General features: G+C 41.3%; 1 protein-coding gene across 2 annotated transcripts; it reads right to left on the bottom strand.

Moving 5' to 3' along the window:
* Positions 1-5,269: 5,269 nt before the first annotated feature.
* Positions 5,270-18,537, bottom strand: HMGB1 (high mobility group box 1). Of its 2 annotated transcripts, none has more exons than XM_040340463.1 (5): positions 18,430-18,537; positions 9,832-9,993; positions 8,763-8,908; positions 7,844-8,018; positions 5,270-5,907 (listed from the first exon to the last, which is right to left on the bottom strand). In XM_040340463.1, exons 2-5 carry the CDS (start codon positions 9,979-9,981, stop codon positions 5,746-5,748), a joined length of 633 nt encoding a protein of 210 aa, XP_040196397.1. In that variant the 5' UTR covers positions 9,982-9,993; positions 18,430-18,537; the 3' UTR covers positions 5,270-5,745. The 2 variants fall into 2 exon arrangements, with proteins under 2 accessions (XP_040196397.1, XP_040196398.1); XM_040340464.1 differs by lacking the exon at positions 18,430-18,537 and adding an exon at positions 18,367-18,390.
* Positions 18,538-21,975: the final 3,438 nt, after the last annotated feature.

The raw sequence follows: 21,975 nt of genomic DNA, 5'->3' as shown, positions 1-21,975 counted from the left end.
GATACAGTATAAACCATATTTGCCATCAGATTACATACAGTACATGAAAAAATCTCCTGCTTACTCGGTGGCATCTGTAACAGGAAGTTCCATCTCCTGGGCTGCCATTGGAAGACTGTTCAGTCAATCATAGGAGGTGTTATTAAAGCCAAGTACCTGTACGTACATGTGCCCAGCCGTGCCATTCTGCTGACGTATATGTGCAGGAGGCGGTCCTTAAGTGGTTAAAACAAGTGGCACTGCAGTGCACATGTGAAGGGGTGCTGTGTAAAGCTAGCTGGACACTGAACTTCATCTATATCCACCTGAGGAGTATTAAAAACCAAATTCAATGTATACTTTGGAGTTGATTTTCTAAAAGGCAAAACAAAAATTCTGGCCCAGATTCTCAAAGGTCTTACGACGGCGCAACGCAATGTACGCCGTCATAAGTCCTAATCTGGGCCGTCGTATCTATGCGACTGATTCTTAGAATCAGTTACGCATAGATATCCATTAGATCCGACAGGCGTAAGGCTCTCACGCTGTCGGATCTTAAATGCAATTTTTTTTTGCCGCTAGGTGTCGCCTCTGTCGTTTTCCCCGTCGAGTATGCAAATTAGCAAAATACGCAAATTCCCGAACGTACACGCGGTGGACGCAGTGAAGTTACGATGTTTACGTTAGAATTGCGACGCGTAAAGTTGCCCCTGCTATATGAGGGGCAACCAATGTTAAGTATGGCCGTCGTTCCCGCGTCGAAATTTTAAAATTTACAACGTTTGCGTAAGTCGTCCGTGAATGGGGCTGGACGCCATTTACATTCACGTCAAAACCAATGACGTCCTTGCGAAATTTTAGGGATGGCGCATGCGCATTACGTTTGGCGCGGGAACGCGCCAAATTTAAATGCTATACGCCTATACCTGACTAATTTGAATTAGGCGGGCTTGCGCCGGGTGATTTACGCTACGCCGCCGCAACTTTACAGGCAAGTTCTTTGTGAATAAAGCACTTGCCTGTAAAACTTGCAGCGGCGTAACGTAAACCAGATACGTTACGCCCACAGTTTTACGCCCAGATACGAGAATCTGGGCCTCTGGTTTTTTTCCTTCTTGCACTCGATTAGGTATCCTTTACAAAGTCAAGCTTCACCACATTTACTAAGCTCTGAGGAAAATTAGTGCAAAGTTCACAGTCTATTTGCCTTTAGTAAATCAACCCCTTAGTGGGTTTCAGATTTTTCTATGTACTATTGACCATACAGGTTAACTTTTTTTAAAACAAAAAATGTTATACTTACCTGAAGGTAAGTTTCCTTTCCTGATCCATAAGCATGACAGCATACACGTTTGGGTTAGGCGCCGCCCCTCGTCCAATCAGGACTGGTTATACTATATTTAAATAAGTCACTTCCCCCTAGGCAGCATTCTCGCAACTATACTCAAATGTGAAACCCACAACGGAGGGACCTGTATGCTGTTATGCTTATGCATCGGGAAAGGAAAATTACCATTAGGTAAGTATAAAATGTTCAGTTTTCCTGACACAAGCATGACAGCATACACGTATGGGATGTAGCACGCCTATAAAACCACAAGGGAGGGCCATGCCTAAGAAGTGTTTTAACCAACATATTAGATTAATTTAGAACTAAAGTCAATTTCCCTGCTTCCAATGCAGCTTGATTAACTTTGCAATAGGCAACCACCAGGAAGTCGGTACTGCGCTGCGCTAATCACAGGCAGTCAGACATTGTCCTGATGCGCGGCTGCAGAGATTGGGAAATGTCTCACTGCCTGTAATTAGCGCAGTGCCTACTTTCTCGTGGGCTCTGCACGTGGGCTTTAGAATGCGCCGGAGCTCATTCTTAGTTTGTAGTATATGAACCTGGTTGGTATCCTGTCAAATTCTGGACCTCTAAATTTTTCCCATGAGTACGCCACCCGTGGTAAAGTGAGCTCTGTACTAGATGAACTCATCTTCATTCTATAAGCCCCTCAGGCTACTTTGACCTGAGATAACGCCATTGTTCTAATGGACAGTGAAAAGTCTTCTTCTGATACTGTCAGGCCTGAAGAGGCCACTGTCTGACCTTCTAGAGAAGGGCCACTTCCATGTATTTCTTCCATTACCCCAGCTTGTGGTGATGCAGACATTTCAGTTTGGACATGCTGGAAGGGTGATGTCTTGCAGACCTTCGCCTGGTGCTGGAGAAGAAGAAACCAGAGCGATTTTGTTTGATTATGGTAGGGAAAAAAAAAAAAAAGTCAGTTTACCGCTTGAATATCTGAACGCCTTCTCCCAAACGTGATCGGCTTAAGAAATACTGCTTTAGTGTCACTGAACCTATTGAGGAAGTCTTGTTCAGAAGAATGGGACAACCTTCCCAATACTAGTTGCACTGCAAGTTCTAAAGGGGAAAGAAAGAACTGTACCGGCCTTTCTGAATTGATTTCCCCAACATGTGCGGCGGTCACGAAGTGAGGACCTGACCAAGACTTGACTACCGCTTAATCCCTTATCTTGGTTTATTTGCAGATATCTTAATCTTTACAGCTGGAAGCACAGTATTCCATCTTTCAATTCTGCAAAATTTTCCATGTTCTAGTATACCTGGAGTTTTCTGCAGGTTCCCACGGCTTACACAGGGTTTCAAATACTGAAGGTGAGACCCTTAGATGAGCCTTCCTAACTTGGTCTCCCAATTGGTAGATATAACGTGGCTGAATTTGGGTACACTGGGCTACGCTGTGTAAGGTCTAAGATCTCAGAAATAATAGGAGGTTCTTGGACCAAAGACTGTACTATGGAGGACACCGCGGCCTGCAAGGCCACTGGATCATTATTGCCCTTATCACAGCTGTATGACTACAGATCCTGATGAGGTGCTTGGAGATCAAGAAGTCTGGTGGCTATATAGGCCAACCTACTGAAACAGCTGGATGATAGTAGATCCACTGATTCCACTTCTGGGAAGCTCCTCTAGCAGGAATAACTTCCATTCCTGACCATTGAGTTTACTGCCAAGTTGAGATTCATTGAACTGCTTGTTGGTCTAAGGCAGCGATGGCGAACTGTGACACCCCAGATGTTTTGGAACTACATTTCCCATGATGCTCATGCACTCTGCAGTGTAGTTGAGCATCATGGGAATTGTAGTTCCAAAACATCTGGGTTGCCAAGGTTCACCATCACTGGTCTAGGGACATCCAAGGCTTCGTATTTTACAGTGTATGACAGGAAGTTCTAGGAAGCCAGAACACAGCAATGATATGAGACAGGTTTTACTGTTCGCAAACCCGAATGGGAGATACCTTTGGCATGCGTTGAATAATCTTGCATGCCTTCTTGTGATGACAATAGATTACCTATTGCCACCTGTTTGGAGCATAACTGAGGCCTCTTGGGCTGTGTTGCCCAAACGACTTCCCCACTTGGGAATCACAGTGTCCCTGATGTTGGACACTTTGTCCTCCACTGGCCCATGTCATTGACCTTGAGCTAGGTCAATACCAAGAAAGTGAATAGATTTTGACGATTGGTATGCCTGGAAGCTGATAGATTAACTATCCTTAGCCACCATCAACGTAACTTGTCTCACATGTGGGGTAATCTTCCCTGGAATAGGAAGCAAATCTTATTACCTTAGAAGGCTAGATTAGAATGTTCTCAAGCTTCCAGTGCATCGATTACTATAGACTACTTCTTGACCATTTGAGACCATGGGATAGTGCTAGGACTTGCCTTCACATAAGAGCCCAATACGGTCAACCTCCGTGAGGGCAACTCTACAGTATTCTCCTGATATTATAATATATAATATAATGACATTTTAGACTAAGATTAGTTGGCCTTCCCCAGTTGATGATCTGTCTAAATTTGATCCGAGGTTTGCCAGGACCTGGAGGATGTTGAGCCACACGCAGCTGTTGTCCACATAATGAACATGCATCCCTTGCTTCTCCCTCATGTGGAAGTTTTACAACCGAACGGAGTGGCTTTGTCACAGGAAAGAGGCTGAAACTGTATGGCTGGCCAGATAAATACAGCAAGGTGAGGGCAAAAAATATTTGATTCACAGCCATAACCAGTTGAGCATTTCAGGGGGAAAAAAAAGGAGAATGCAGCCTAGGGGGGAGGCGACTTATTTAAATATAGTATAACCAGTCCTGATTGGGTGAAGGGCAGAGCTGTATGCTGTGTCAGGAAAGACATATATATATATATATATATATATATAATAGTAGCCAAAAGAATCAGTCATCTAATGCCTAAGACAAAGCATTTTCTTTACAACTAAACACACACACACACACACACACACACACACACACACACAGCTGTCTACACTGCCTCAAACTATACATCTAGCTAAATTTGAGACAGTTTGCCCTACTCCTGCCAAACAAGAGGCTAGACTCTGCATGTTTGACTTCTGCACTTATATGGTTAGATGTAAATCACGTCACAAAACAGTGTTCTATTTTTCTATTAAAAAGGTAATAAATTTGAAATATTTTTTTTTTCTAAAGTCTGCATTAAAAGGGGTTGTAAAGGTACAATTTTATTTTCCTGAATAGCTTCCTTTACCTTAGTGTAGTCCTCCTTCACGTACCTCATCCTTCCATTTTACTTTTAAATGTCCTTATTTCTTCTGAGAAATCCTCACTTCCTGTTCTTCTGTCTGTAACTCCACACAGTAATGCAAGGCTTTCTCCCTAGTGTGGTGTCATGCTCGACCCCTCCCTTGGACTACAGGAGAGTCAGGACGCCCACTAACACACAGCTCCTTTCTCTATCTGCAACGTAGAGAGCGTCCTGACTCTCCTGTATTCCAATGGAGGGGGCGAGCACAACACTCCACACCAGGCAGAAAGCCTTGCATTACTGTGTGGAGTTACAGACAGAAGAACAGGAAGTGAGGATTTCTCAGAAGAAATAAGGACATTTAAAAGAAAAATGGAAGGATGAGGTAAGTGAAGGAGGACTGCACTAAGGTAAAGGAAACTATTTAGGAAAAAAATAAAATGTTCCATACAAACCCATTTAAGACTACAATCCAAAAACAAAAGCGAAATGCAATTAACTGATACTTCAACTAAAAGGAAGTATTAGTCTGATAGTCAAGTTCAAATAAAAAAGCAAAATATTAACTTGTTCCAAGGTAAAAACCGTCTGCAACAAAGATGTTCATCATTTAACAGTGAGGGCTGTTAAAATTTAACACATGATTTCAGCAAGGAGATCACCAAACACTGAACCCTAGAATAAATAACACAGTATTTAAAAAAAAAAAAAAAATTGTATTTACTTAGAAGCAATCAGAATGTCAACAAAACAGTTGCAATTTTTCTTGCAATTACAGAGTGGTATTCAGTTAAACAGAACAACAATAAATGATGCTTAACAACTGAAGATGGAAAAAAAATGAACTACATCCCCATATAAACTAAATTGTGCTGTGCACCAACATGAGCCTGCTGAAATTTCCATGCCAATTTACAACCCCCTTACTGTACGAGGCAAGGTTAGTGGCAACTGAAAACCACTTAAAAGACAGGGCCATCTAAACATATATGTTTGGTAGTGTGTTAACAATACAAAAAAAAAAAAAAAAAGTAGGGAGGGGGGGGGCACTGTACAGATTAAAAACAAATCTTACACATCCTTATATTCTGATTTGTTTTTTTTTTTCCTTTAAAAAATGAGAGTTGTGTACAGGGGGTTTAAATGCTATATAGACAAAACTGCTCCTGGAGAGGTTTATTCATCATCTTCCTCATCATCCTCTTCTTCCTCATCCTCTTCGTCATCTTCATCATCTTCATCGTCATCATCATCCTCCATTTTCTTACTCTTTTCAGGTTTAGCAGGTGCCTTTTTGGCTACCTCAGGCTTTCCTTTTGCCCGATACGCTGCAACATCCTATGGAACGAGATTTTAAATAAATACATAAAAAACAAAAAAAAAAAAAAACCACATCCTCGAATAAACAAACAGATTCTAACAATGTTATAACTGGAAATATAAATGAAAGTGTGAAAGTATGTGGATAAGTAGACTGGGCATGGTAAATTAAAATAAAATATTGTGCCTAATTGAACAGGGCTTTAGATTCAATAAACATTTTTTTTATATTTATTAGATATCCGCTTGCTGCTTTCTCACTGTATCTGCACTGTGGACCAGTGCGAGGTGTAGCAAGATGGCGGAGACGGAACGTCACTTACGTTACAAGATACAACGGATCGCCTAATCTGACGGAACTCCGGCATTAGCCGGAGGACATCGGGGATCGCAGAGACAAGCCAAGTATCACTACAGTGTAATGCAGTGAAGTGAAGCACAAAAGTATATTGGGTAGTATTGCCTTATCACCCTGTAGAACAGTTAAAAGCTCAAAATGTTTTTATTTTAATGCTTAAAGCTGGATTTACACTGTTCCCGTGTTGTTGCAGCACACATGCTAACAAAACAAAAAGGTAAATGTGAACTAGCCCCACAGGATAAAATAGGATTTCTGCCTTAAATTTTTATGCAGCAGAATGCAAGTCTTTTTTTTCCTTCATGAAGACAGACAAAATGTTAATAGACCCTGATAAAAATTGGCAGCAAAAAGGTAATCAGTGTAAATAAATCAGCCATGGTCTCAGACTTTGTCAGCAGATCTGTCCAAAAGCAGTCAAGTCTCCAAGATGTACAGGTAAAGCTTTAGAGGTCCAAAATAAGTATGCTTCCATCTATAATGTCACTAAAGTTCGGAAAAAAGGATTAAGTAGAAAAAAAAAAAAAAAAAACGGTTTCCTTATTTGTGGCCCACATACCAGCCCCCAAAATGCAATTTTGGCGAGAGGTCTACTCTATGCATGAACTCTGCTTGTAAAATCTTCCAAAGAGAACAATCTGATGTACTGAGAAGGAAAAATTACTTGGTAAGACAGTGCCACCTTCTGCACAAATCCAATGAAAGAAACCACATATAAAGTGTAAAATTTGGTGAATTTTTTTTTACAGTGCTCTATAGTTAGTCAGATTTCAGCTGCTATTTTTTAAGCCTATATGAGAGAATGAAAAAGAAAATCAGCTTGTCAATTTTTTGGCGACATTCAGCATATTCAATTGTACTCCTCTTGGAGGTTTCAATACCATTCTCTGTGGGGCTATCATACACAGAAAAATACAAACACACAAAGATGAACCAAAAATTATGGCGTTATTCTTGTAGCATATGGCAAATTATACACTGCAAGTCTATTTGTATCCAAATAAATGTTTTTTGTAGGAACATCTTTAAAGGGATAAGTTCACCTTTCACAACATATTACACCCATATTCAGGGTGTAACATGTAACCAACGGACCAGCCCCCACTTTGATAGTGACACCTAGCAGAGGGATCTTCTCCCCCCGCTGTTTAAATTTTTTTTAAAACAATGCCGAGTGGAGCTTTGCCCACATCACTCAGTCAGTGTTCTGTGAATGAAAAACTACAAGGTACGGCAGCATTCGTGGCTGTCGACTTGTAGTTTTTGATGAACTACCACGGCACTGTGGTAGTTCATTCTCACTTCCTGTCAGATTGTATGGGCACACACACAAACTGACAGATATGCAGGAGACCTGCATGGTACCAATAATGTGCCAATCGCTGGTGCAGTGCTTTAGAGGCTCCAGAAACAAACAAAAAAATTATATTACATTCATACACACATACATATAAAAAAAAACACACTTTTTTTTACCTGCAAAAAATGTGCAATTCTTTTTTGCATTGAGGTGAACTTATCCTTTAATGTATTTGTGGTAAAATGTTGAATCAGTTGAGAACAGTTTTAAGAAACCAACATATGGAAATAAATTACCTTCTCATATTTCTCCTTCAGTTTGGCAGCTTTCTTTTCATAAGGCACCTTGTCTTCAGATGGGGTATTATTCCACATCTCTCCAAGTTTCTTTGCCACATCTCCAATGGTCAAACCTGGGTGCTCACCTTTGATTTTAGGACGGAATTCAGAGCAGAACAAGAAGAAAGCCGATCTACAACAAAAAGATATATTGTCAGTGTGACTGAAGCCTTAGGGCTCTTTCTATACGTGTGTGACACTCTTAGGTTTAGCTTTTCTGAACTCAAAGTTATTTGGGAAGTGTATATGCCTCCCATACCAATTTTTCTTGCGTTTGAATATTCCTGCTTTAAATTTGATGCATTTAGAGTTACTAATCAGTTCCTGGATACACAGAATTACATTTTCTCTAAACACAGCTAAAACTATATAAATCATGTATAATAAAAGCTGACTGCAGTGTGAATGGTTCCATTGAAAACTCATTACATGCATTTTTTATGGGTTTAGAAACAATGAATTAAATACGTTTGATAGTGCTAGTGTGAATGAGGCCCAAAACCAGACCCCCTCATTGTAAAAAAATAGAAAGTATAACAGCCGTTAATGGGGAAAAATTGATTATATATATATATATATATATATATATATATATATATATATATATATAATAAATAAATAAATGTTTTATATGCAATTGGGGGGGAAAAATAAGCAATGACTGAAATGTATGGTAAAGAAATTAGTCTGATGGCAATAGTGACCAATCACATTCTATCTACACATGTAGGCAAGCATTTAACTGGTTACTTTAAATGTGAACATGGTTTCCCTTCCCACAGCCTGTACAAGTCTGCCCCATTCTTTCTAAAGGAAATATCCTTTAGTTATAGATTCGCCAAATCAGCTTTTCATCTACCCCACAGCTGGAACTCACGGTGGTCTCTTTGGTGCATTTGGGTCCTTAAACCTCTTTTTTGACTCTCCTTTGGGCGGTATATAAGTTTTCATTTCTTTTTCATAACGAACTTTATCTGCTTTTGCCATATCTTCAAATTTGCCCTTTTCCTTAGCAGACATAGTCTGTAAGACAAAGACATATTGTATTGTTAAAAAAATAAAAAACCACCACACAACACGGGGATGGAAAATAGATTTTAGGACAAGTTACCAGTTAATTTTAGGGGTAGTCATCTACATTGTTGGTTAGCTTATAATGGCCCTGCGCTGCCAAATAAAGTGTCCTGCAGTAATTTACCACTTTGGATGAGGGGGGGGGGGGGTAATGGGTGTGTCTACAGAGAGTTAAATTGTGTCAACATGAAGAGTTTTTCTAAGACCCCTTAAAGTCACAATATATTAGGAAGAGGCAGATATCTCATCAAAAAAATAAGCATTAGATGTTCAAGTAGAATAATAGACATATGTATGCAAGTTCATGGCCAATGCCATTCGGACAAAAGTCCTACGCTTTGCCCTGCGGAAAATCCGACCGTGTGCACCAGGCTTAACAGCGATAAAGGGCACGTGCACGCCCGCGGCACCACGCCAGAGCGTGTGGCCATGATGTTCGCCTGTAAACAAACAGATTCCTGTTTTGCTTTGTCTTCACAAGTTAGCCAAAACTAGGCAAGATGTTCATCTTAATGAAGTCTGAATACTAAAAAAAAAAAAAAAAAAAATGCACAACTGTGCTTACATCCTAAATAAGCTCTTTTTATGAAAAGTATGTCGATATTGGAATTACTGAACTAGACAAATCTCAGGAACCAGGTACACAATGCAAATGAACAGCTTGCGTCTGACTTTCTGGAGCCTTTTCTATGGCTGTCAATAGATTGGTTTCCTGGCTCCTTACAATAGTTATCTGACATAAGTAAGCATGCTTAAAGCTTTTGAAAATATTCAAATAACCAGGTTTACATAACCGAACATGCAGATAATGTAATAAAATACAGAGGACATAAATCTCAGACCTTACTTCTGGATGTTACGAGAACCATTACCTTCCATCGTTCTGAGCACTTCTTGGAGAACTCTGCAAAGTTTACAGATGCATCCGGGTGCTTTTTCTTGTGCTCTTCTCTGCAAGTTTGCACAAAGTAAGCATAAGAGGACATCTTTCCTCTTGGTTTCTTAGGATCACCTTTCCCCATTTTGATAGATTTCTGTAAATATTCAGAAAAACACCCATTATAAAACACATGGAAATACTTTGCTGTAGATTTATATTTGCTTTGCGTCTGTTTGAGAGTAAAAGTTCCCTGATCACATTATAGGTGGTTTGTCTACAGGTGTGTCATATTCCTGAAACAAGTTTGATGCAGCCAAAACAAAGCTCACTTATTTCATTTCAGAGAAAATGGATTGCTATAAAAGGATAGGACAGGTTTCATATTGCTTTCCCTTAGACTTGCGAGGAGAAATAAAAAGCAGTAAAGCTGGCCACACATGGGCCAGTTTTTTTTTTCATTCAACCTCTGGGTTGAATGGGGGAAAAAAAAAAAAAACACTGACCCGATACATTTGATCTTGATGGGGGTATCCTCCCTGCTGTGTCATTATATTCTAACAGCTGGGAGACTCTCCCCCCTCCCCATCCACCAGCAGAATACACAGATCAGCTTTGCAGCCTATTGCCTGCAGTACTGATTGGGCAACAAAAAATAAATAAATGATACAAGATAAATAAATAGAAAAAGTATATGCACGCTGCATGTAGTACACTGCTCTACAAGATCCTGTTCAAAAGCCCATCACTGTTCCAGATCCAATAGAATGCTTTACAAGGTGAACATAAATGCCTGTGTATACAAGGACTGCATTTAAAAGCAAAGTTTTTCCTTCATGTTCAACCAAACATGTAAAAAGAAGTAGATTCTTAATGCTTTGGCCAACTGTTTTTCAACCCTCTATAAAAGTCTATATACTTTTAACTTCAATTTACTTTTTTTTAGATTTTTATATGGTGCACTTCCAAACCTTACCATTTTTTTTTTGTTCCAGTGTGTATGCATAAGGATTTGCCGCTAAAGCTTTTTTCACCCTCTGAAAAGGGTCCTTGCTTTTTTAGAGGAGAGTATAGCAGTGGCTGACAGGCGTTCAGGAGACACTGCTGCTGCCTCCTGATCATCTTTTTTTAGTTTTATTTTTCAAGTGTCGAATGGCAATTTTACATTGTATGACTGCGCCTCATCTCCAAGCATTCAGCTTGCAGTTTGGGTACGTTCCCACTGAGCTCAATAAGCAAGAGTTCAACAAGCTGTGTCATCTGTCAGATTCTGCACCCCAAGTTAAAAATGCTGCAGCCGCAAAGCAGCACGTGAACAGCCCTGTCTGGCTGTATTGTTACTATTCAGTGGTTGGCTGGGTTGTGGCAAAACTGTGGCTCAGCCGTCTGTTTTTTTTTTTTTTTAATATAATATACATTACATATTTGCAGGGCTTTTTTTCAGGGGGAACTCAGTTCCACCACCTCTGGCTCAAACCCTTTGGTGCCTGCTCACCACAATCACTTGTAAACACAGAAGTCCAGTTTTTGTGTTTACAAGTGACACCTCTGCACTCTGTGTGTAACCCCCTGAACACTGCACTCTGTATGTTATGCAATCCTGGTATTTAATGCCACTTTAAGACCCTTCTACTGTTTGTGAAAACTGAATGGGATCGTGGTTGAGTTCCTGCACCTATTTTCTGAGAAAAAAAAGCTCTGCCTATTTGTCAGGTTAGTATGATTACACAGAAATTCTCATCCTCATTAAGAGCCAGTTCACACTGGGGCGACTCGTCAGGCGACTCAGCCGCCTGACAAGTCGCGTCCCATTCTATTCAATAGAACCGTTCTAATAGGAGCGACGCAAGTCGCTCCAACTTATAAAAAGGTTCTTGTACGACTTTGGGGGCGACTTGCATTTACTTCTATACAGAAGTCATTTTGCAAGTTGCCCCTGAAGTCGTCTTCAGGACGCCTTGCCGAATCGCCCCCGAAGTCGTGCCGCCCCAGTGTGAACCGGCTCTAAAAGAGCCAGTAAGGAAAACATGAATACTAAATATAATAAATTAGTTTTTTATTATTATTATTATAAGGGCAGGGAAAAGCAAAAGCAGGATTGCTCTTTGCAGATATGCAGAAATCTGTAATGTGTGCAGTGGCCGACTACCTCTATATTCAATGCAGAGAGTCTACTGTCCCTATATTCCATATGGCATTTTGAGATGTTGTAGGTCTAAAACTGGGGAACAGCATACAGTTTTGTAACAGCGAGCACAACATACGCATTAATGAATTCCTTACTAATGGGTTAGTTTAAGAGCATGGGAAGTCCGTACTCCTGTATTATATCTGAAACAAATACAGGACTGTGATTAAAGCAGGAACACCACACTCAACTATTTAAAAGAAAAAAAAAAAAAAAAACACACTATTCTATGAAGACTGCCAGGACACAGGTTACAAAATGGTCCAATGTCTTTAGTTAGGTGAGAAAAAGGGAGATCCTTCTGGGGTCATGTACTAATTGATTAACTGGCGAACTTTAAAGCATCATGGTGAATGTAGAGAAATGCATTTTGGCTAATATATACTACAATAATCCATAGATCACACTCTCAAATAGTATATTGCAGAGCAGAAGTCACTGAATTGTTTTTTTTATTCTAACAGAAAGTTATTTAGTCTGAACCTAAAATGACTGACAATCAGCCTCTGTATTAAAAGTTGTCTGAGGGGGGACATGATGTACAAATCTAGCTACAGTGTATTGTAACATGTCATCTTCAGATAGATTTGAAAAAAAAAAAAAAGAAGAAGAATGAGAAAGCGATCTGTGAGCTGGGAAACAAGCACACTGAGTGCCTGGGAATGTGGTGTGTTTGGAATATCTCAAATGTTACTCATCCCAAACTGCAACCCGTGATGTACCGCATGGGATACCAGGAAACTATGCAGGAAGTCTGTCAGCAGCAGTCACTATGGGGTATAGACACAAGGGAAATGTAGACTTGCTTCACGACTGCTGTAAAACTGTAGGGTCTCCTGAGCTACAACAGAACACACTAGTATTGGCTCAATGTTAGAATGGTCCACAGCTGTTTAAAGTAAACCTGTCATAACAGAAATACAGAGCCAATATTGATGAACACTGCTGTGTCCTGGAACAAGTATGCAGACTGTGAGTCAAAAATCCCCATCTACCAACATGTTCCTGGACAGTGACAAGAGAACCAGCATGACAAGAGGCAGTCCTCATTATATTGTAGGAAAGTGCAGGTATTGCAGCCACTACGTTTCTCTTATGACTAGTTTGGACCTTCTTCTCACCGTCAGTGACATACATGTGTTTTATATGACATTTTTAAATGCATGCAATTACTTTAAAATTTACACTGTGCATTTAGAGAAACTAGAATTCAGAGCATACAGGGCCAGGAAGGTGCTCTAAACAACTAAAGGTGTGTAAACCTAGACTCCAAATGGGTTGAGTTGTGCTGGACTTACAATCCTATTGCATAGATGAGACAATGCTTCTTGAGTTTGGAGTTCATTTGGCACCATTGCGCTGCAATTGTGTGCTGGAAAAAGTAGGCATGGCTATAGGACGAGGCTGCTGATCCAGAACGTAGAGGAACTCAACAGAGAAGTGGAAAGTTGGTTTATATGTCCCGGATCATTTCTCTTGTACCACACACAAGGGATTAGTGTAAATGTAGCACCAAGGTGGCCATAGGGGGAATTACCGCTCCAGGTGGGTATACGGAAACAAGACTCTCCTCAGAATTAAAGCAGCAGGTGCAGGCTATGCATAAAGCAATTAGGTAAGGGAAATTTCTGGACAGCCGCACTCCGAAAATTTGCCTTTATTGTAAAAAAAATATCAAAAATACAAGCCACAGCAGAATATAGGGCAGACGAGCTGACGCGTTTCACACTTTCAACAGTGCTTAATCGTAGCTATGATTAAGCACTGTTGAAAGTGTGAAGCGCATCAGCTTGTCTGTCCTATATTCTGCTGTGGCTTGTATTTTGTTACAATAAAAGCTAATTTTCGAAGTGCGGCTGTCCAGAACTTTCTCTTACCCATTTACTAAGGTGGCCATACATGGGTTGAATTCTCAGAAATTCGACAAAATGTAATCTGTGGGTGGCCCCACCGACCTCACCCAGCTTGATAAACACTGACAAATCTAAGGGCCCTTTTACATGGGCATTCCAATCAGGTCACACTGGCCTATTTTCAGGCAAACCTGATAGGAATCTCCAAGCTCCACCCATGGTCAGGTAGATGTGACTTTATACCCACCTACCTCTTGAGTCTGTACCCTTTTCCATTTCTCTGGACCCAAATGTGACAGATCGGAGGTGGCCTGAGATAAATAGACTCGGCCGCCTATACAGTGTGTGCCACCTGTCGACATAAAAATAGGCAGCAGTGGTAGATTCCTCCATCCACCCTCCTTAAGCCCCTATTCACAATGAGCAAGTTGGGCTCGCAGGTGGAGTCACCACAATTCTGCCCACAATTCCAAAGCGGCGACAAAACGCAGCAAAGGTGCCATTCATTTTTAGTGGTTTTGCTGCGATTGTCCTGCAGCAATCTGCATGGCGCGACCCTTGTCTCCCAAAAGATGCTCCAGCTCCTCTTTGGGCAACAAGCTTTGCACCATGCAGATTGCCACACTGTATGTTAGGTGTCAATAAAAGCTAATGGCACACAAGTATGCATGCTGCTTTTTGCCAGCATTGCTGTGCAATTCGTAATCGTGAACAAAATTGCAGTAATTCTGCCTTTGATCCCAAATTGCTAGATGTGAATGGGGCCATAAGCTGGCTATTATACAATTTTTCTTAAGACTTACCAGAACCATATGAATTGGAGGTCAAACCTAAAGACAATTAAAATGTGTATACAATCAGTCAGGCCCTTGTACTGCAAAGCTGGAGGTTAATCTTATGCCGCGTACACACAACTGTTTTTCGGGTTCTAAAAAAATTTAGTTTTTAAGGGTCTAGGAAAAATGAAATTTTTTTTCAACCCGATCATTAAAACGGCGTTGCCTACACACGATCGTGAAAAAAAAAAATGCTCTAGCAAAGTGCGGTGACGTACAACACGTACGACGGCACTATAAAGGGGAAGTTCCATTTGGATGGTGCCACCCTTGGGGCTGCTTTAGCTGATTTTGTGTTAGTAAAAGACGATTCGCTCTTTTACAGCTGTTACAGCGCGATGAATGTGCTTACTCCAAAATGAACCCGAGTTTTACCAGAACGAGTGCTCCCGTCTCATAACTTGCTTCTGAGCATGCACGTTTTTTTCACGTCGTTAAAGCCTACACAGGACCATTTTTTACAACGTAAAAAACGTAGTGAAAAATTAGAGCATATTCAAAATTTTTAATGCCCATTTTTTACATTGTGAAAAATCTTCTGGAGCCCACACACGGTCGTTTTTAATGACAAAAAAAAAACTTCATTTTTTAGAACCCAAAAAACGGTCGTGTGTGTATGCGGCATAAGACCCCTTTCACACCGAGGTGCTTCAAAACTCCCAGCGCTTTTGTGGTGCTTTTCAGGCGCTTTTGAGGAGTTATCGGTGCGTTTTTTTTAAGGTCACGTGACTTAAACTGCTGAAAGAACCGTTTTGAGGAGCTTTTCCGTAATTTCAAATGGAGAGGGGAGCTTTTTTTAGCGCTCCAAACATGTTAAAACGTGTATTTCACCTCAGTGTGAAAGCATCTATTGATTTTAATGGGAAGCAGTTTTTAGCTTTTCAGGCGCTTTTTTTTTAAACACAAAAGCGCTTGAAAAACTCCTCAGTTTGAAAGCGGTCTAAAGGAAACGACACAAGAAAATTGAATAATGTATGGTCAGCCTTAGCGTGAATGTCAGGAACCTATGGATTTCCTCCCCCCAACAAGGGAAATTTGTGTACGACCAGCTTTAGGCTCCGTTTACACCTGTGTGCTTCTCCCGTGCTTAACCACTTCCCGACCGCCGCATGTATATGTACGTCCACAGAATGGCACGTACAGGCAGATGGGCGTACATGTACGTCCTTGCCTTTCCGCGGGTCCGTTCGGGACCCCCCCCCGCTACATGCGGCGGTCGGATACCCGCGGGGAGCGATCCGGGACGACGGCGCGGCTGTTCGTTTATAGCCGCTCCGTCGCGATCGCTCCCCGGAGCTGAAGAACGGGAGAGCCGTGTGTAAACACGGCTTCCCCGTGCTTCACTGTGGCGGCGTATCGATCGAGTGATCCCTTTTATAGGGAGACTCGATCAATGACGTCAGACCTACAGCCACACCCCCCTACAGTTGTAAACACACACTAGGTGAACCCTAACTCCTACAGCGCCCCCTGTGGTTAACTCCCAAACTGCAACTGTCATTTTCACAATAAACAATGCAATTTAAATGCATTTTTTGCTGTGAAAATGACAATGGTCCCAAAAATGTGTCAAAATTGTCCGAAGTGTCCGCCATAATGTCACAGTCACGAAAAAAATCGCTGATCGCCGCCATTAGTAGTAAAAAAAAAAAAAATAATAAAAATGCAATAAAACTATCCCCTATTTTGTAAACGCTATAAATTTTGCGCAAAACAATCGATAAAACGCTTATTGCGATTTTTTTTTACCAAAAATAGGTAGAAGAATACGTATCGCCTTAAACTGAGGAAAACATTTTTTTATATGTTTTTGGGGGATATTTATTATAGCAAAAAGTAAAAAATATTGAATTTTTTTCAAAATTGTCACTATTTTTGTTTATAGCGCAAAAAATAAAAACCGCAGAGGTGATCAAATACCACCAAAAGAAAGCTCTATTTGTGGGGAAAAAAGGACGCCAATTTTGTTTGGGAGCCACGTCGCATGACCGCGCAATTGTCTGTTAAAGCGACGCAGTGCCGAATCGCAAAACCTGGCCTGGGCATTTAGCTGCTGGTTAAAAAAAAAAAAAACGCACCTTGGCAGAGCGTCAAAAGCACACAGAAAATAATCTTCTTTCAATGTACCGGCGGTTCACATCTGGTGTGCTGGACTTCTGAAGATTCCTGATTGCTGCATCTTTAGCGCCGGTTTGAAAAATACACAAAAATATCACACCATTGTAATCAACGGCGTACACAAAAAAACGCCCTTTTTTTGTATGCGTTTTGAGTCAATTTTTCCATGATGACCAGGGTTGAAAACGTATTACACGTTATGATAAATTTGAACCCGACGCATAAAAACAAAACACATATTGTGTTTTTAAGTGAACTGGTGTGGGTGGCGCTTACTTTCACTGAGATGCCCACTAAATTACATGAAGGCCATGGAAAGATACCTGTGAAAAAACATTAGGCTTATAATAATGCAGAGAAAAAAAATCTCTAGTATGAGCACTTTTTTTGGTGAACTACTAGTCCCAGCATAGGCCTTTGTGCTGGGGATTAATTATACAAAAAAACAGCTGAGGTGCCACTTTTTTTATGCAGAGGACTGTATGGCAGAATCATAAAGAAGCTCCTCCCCCTCTAGCATACAGATGACAGCTGGTTGGCTGATGGTTGCTATGGGCAACCCCCGGGCCGCTCTGTCATGTCTTCACCACCGTCTCCTCTCAGTCAGGCGATGGCGCAGCTCCATGAAGGGAGGAAGGAACAGAAAAAAATAAATAAAATAAAAAAAGAGGGGGGGTCATTCGTCTCCCGATGAAAGAAAGTGCCCCTGAAATGTGTCGGGTATGCCCACGGTGAAGGGTGGTGGCGGCGGGGGGTCCCCCTCGGTCTCTCCGTATATTACATGGTATTAGTCATTGCGGGGAGAGGAGAGCCAGAGACATAGAAAAAGAACAAGGCTGAGGCGGCGCGCCCATGTGTGGCCGCGTGCGCGCGCCCCGCTTCTCGGAATGGTGGCGGCGGGAGCGCGCCGCCCTTCTCTGCCTATTGTTCGCCGTGCCCGCGCTCCTCCTCCCTCTCGCTATTAAACCACCATGTTAGAGAGAGTGCGGCTCGTATCCGCCATCTCATAGAGAGAACCGGCGGCGGTGACTGAGGAGAAGGGGGGTCCCCCGGGCGGGTAACCAGCCCTCAGAGCCCGGTTTAGTTGTCCTTCTCCTCATAGTCAGCCATGTTAGGACATGGTGAGGAGATGGCGGAGCCAGTCCGCCCATATAACCGGGTGGCAGTGCCCCTGTCATGAGGGGACGAGTGCCCGTTTTTTTTTTTTTGTGCCCCCCCCTCATAACATAAAAGTCACCCCAGTATATAAAATATATATTTATATATGAATAAAAATATAATAAAAAAAAGAAGAAGAGTGACGTCACGGTCCGGGTCGCCCATGACGTCACACAGTGTGCAGAATAGTATTTCTTGTAATTCTGTTTTTCATTTTTTTCCGTGTCCCGTTTTCCGCCGTCCCCTCATCCTCACGGGTGTGTTTTCTGACCCTCTCCGCTCCCCTCACGACGGCCCGGCATTATGGAGGCCATAAGACGGATTAAAACGTCTTTCTAGCGCTCTCCATGCCGCCTGTCTTCATCTCCTATACTTACCCGGCTCGTTCCAGCCGCCTAGCCATAGCCAGTCAATGTAAGCGGAGGCGCCGTGTTACTCACCCAATGCTGTGTCTATGGAGCTCAATGTACTGCAATGGCTGTGAGAGCGAGCGAGATCGATACGCAGCCTCTTCACTTCTCCCAATCTGTAACATTACTCTCAGCTCACGGCGCTGCCCATTGGCCGCCGCCAACTAGTCCCCCCGCGCCATTGGCCGGCTCGCCTCCATTGTCCTGACCAGCGGCCGATGGCCATTGGGCGACGTTGGCGTGACGTCAGGCCAGAGCAAAACAGCGCGCAAATACGAACTGTCATGTGTGTGTGAGGCAGCGAGACGGGCTGCGGCTGTAAGGCAGACTTATAGTGTATGCAGTGCGAGCCTGCCCGAGCCCGCACCGCCGACCGCATACACAGCTAGAGACGGGACCCGGCTCCGCTACCGGGACACTCCGCACTTCCCAAACACCTCACAACCGACAGGCACGACCCCAACACCGCCTCACCCCCCTCCACACAACCCGGCTATTTACACCTTGTACCCGCCGCTCTCCGCACTATAGCCGGCCTCTCGTGAACGCGCACAATGATCAGCCTAGGCAGGAAAATCCCCAATGATAAAAACACCCCCAATGTGGGGCCCCGCTCCCTGCATAGGGCCACATCCACCCCCCACCGGGTTCTCTATGCTTCTTGTCCCACACAGAGCAAAGGAAGGCGGACACAGGATACCCCGACCACCGGGGGACTACAAATCCCAGCATGCCCCTCATAGGATGGGACCTGTAGTCCTACAATACCTGGAGTGTCACAGGGGCCAATCTACATACCTGACCTGATGGGGAGAACATGTCTACATATGAGATACATACACACATCTCTGTACATACCTGATCATCACACGTACTGTCTACATAGGAGATACATACTGATCATACCTGATCATCATATGTAATATGTCTACATAGGAGATACATACATACATATCTGTACATACCTGATCATCACACGTACTGTCTACATAGGAGATACATACTGATCTCTGTGTATACCTGATCATCATATGTACTGTCTACATAGGAGATATCATACATACCTGACCTGACGAGGAGAATATGTCTACATAGGAGATACATACAGATCTCTACACACCTGACCATCACTTGTACTATGTCTACATAGGAAATACATATTGATCATACACATATCTTTGTACACACCTGATCATCATATGTACTATGTCATTGTCTACATAGGAAATACATACTGATCATATACTGATCTCTGTACATACCTGATCATCATATGTACTATGTCTACATAGGAGATACATACTGATCGCTACTCACCTGACCATCACTTATACTATGTCTACATAGGAGATACATACTGATCATACACTGATCTCTGTACATACCTGATCATCACATGTATTGTCTACATAGGAAATGCCTAAAGATCATATACATATCTCTGTACATACCTGATCATCATATATAATATATCTGCATGGGAGATACATACTGATCATACACTGATCACTGTACACACCTGACCATCACTTGTACTATGTCTGCATAGGAGATACATCCTGATCATACACTGATCTCTGTACCCACTGATCACAATATATAATATCTAAATAGGAGCTACATACCTGATCAACATGTATACTATGTCTGCATAGGAGATACATACTTATACACTGATCTCTGTACATACCTGATCATCATATAGACGATGATAATAATATGTCGCTCTCCATAGGAAAATAGTGCTGATCATCGAGATCTCTATACACACGTGGGCAGATGATAACATGTCTGCATACAAGATACATAGTAATTATAGATCTATATACACACCTGACCATAATAATAAGAGATACATACTCATCATAGAAATCTCTACACATAACTGACCACCGTAAGGAAGATAATATGCATTAATATAGGAAAAAATTACTGATCATACAGAGATCTCTATACAGACCTGACCATAATAATGTGTTTTCATAAGAGATACATACTCGTCGTAGAAATCTCTACACATAACTGACCACTATATATTAGATGATATTTTCCATTGGAGATTATTACTGACCCCATTGAGATCTTTATGCAGACCCCTCCATTCTATAGATGATAATAGGAGATGACTATTGATCATACAGAATGATCACAGACTTCACCACTATATATACAATAATACAAATATGTCATCGTAGGAGATGACTACTGATTATAGAGATTTATATATACCCACCTGACCAGATGATAACATGTCTCCATAGGAAATACATATTGATCATAGAGAGCTCTATACGGTACACACCTGACTGCCATATAGAAGATGATAAACTATTATGTCTTCCTAGGGAAATATCACAGATCATACAGAGATCTCTACACACCACTATTATTATTGATCATACAGAATAATCACAGACCCGGCCTATAAGATGATAATAATATGTCTCCATTGAACAATATTACTGATCATACAGAGATCTCAGACCTGACCATTATATACAAGATGATATGTCTCCATAGGAGATGATTATTGACCATATAGAGATCTCTATACAGACCCGACCACTCTAGATAATAAAAATAAATGTCTCCATAGGAGATGACTACTGATTATAGAGATCTCTATACAGACCCGAACACTCTAATAAAAAAAAAATGTCTCCATAGGAGATGACTACTGATTACAGAGATCTCTATACAGACCCGACCACTCTAATAAAAAAGAAATGTCTCCATAGGAGATGACTACTGATTACAGAGATCTCTATACAGACCTGAGCGCCATATAATGTAAAAGATAATATGTCTCTATAGGGGGTGGTTACTGATCATACAGGGACCTCTATACAGACCTGACCACTATATAGAAGATAATAATATTTCTCCATAGGAAAATATTACTGATCTCTATACTCACCTGCCCACCATATAAAAGATGACAATAACGTATTCATAGGAAATGATTACTGATCATACAGACTGATCATCAAACCTGACCACCCATGTGTATATTCTACATGTGATAATATATCCTCATAAGCAAAGATTACTGATCATATAGAGGTCTCTCTACAGACTGATTATATACTTAACCACCTGTGTATATACGACGATACCAATAATATATCTTCCTATGATTATTGATTATTGATCACACAGGAAATAGTTTAGTGAATTTCTATAAGTTACTATATTTTAGAATATGTGACCTGTCCTGATGAGTGACTGTAAAGCGCCCTTCCAAAATCACATCATAATCAATAAGATCACCTGTGTGTTTATACTGTATATGGTATATAAAGATGCCAATACTATATCTTCATAAGAAATGATTATTGATCATATAGGAAATGGTTACTATATTTTAGAATACATTATGTGACCTGATAAGTGGGAGCATCCTACCAAAACACAATATAATCAATATGATCACCTGTGTGTGTATACTGTATAAATATGCCAATAATATATCTTGATAGGAAATGGGGGATAACTGTACAGACTCACCAGACCTGACCACCTGTGTACAGTACCTCTATGAGGATGCCAATATTTTTATCATTAAAGGCCGGTTCT

Source organism: Rana temporaria, chromosome 2 (genome assembly GCF_905171775.1).
Source record: "Rana temporaria chromosome 2, aRanTem1.1, whole genome shotgun sequence".
Lineage (NCBI taxonomy): Eukaryota > Metazoa > Chordata > Amphibia > Anura > Ranidae > Rana > Rana temporaria.
This window is presented reverse-complemented; position numbering and strand designations above follow the sequence as displayed.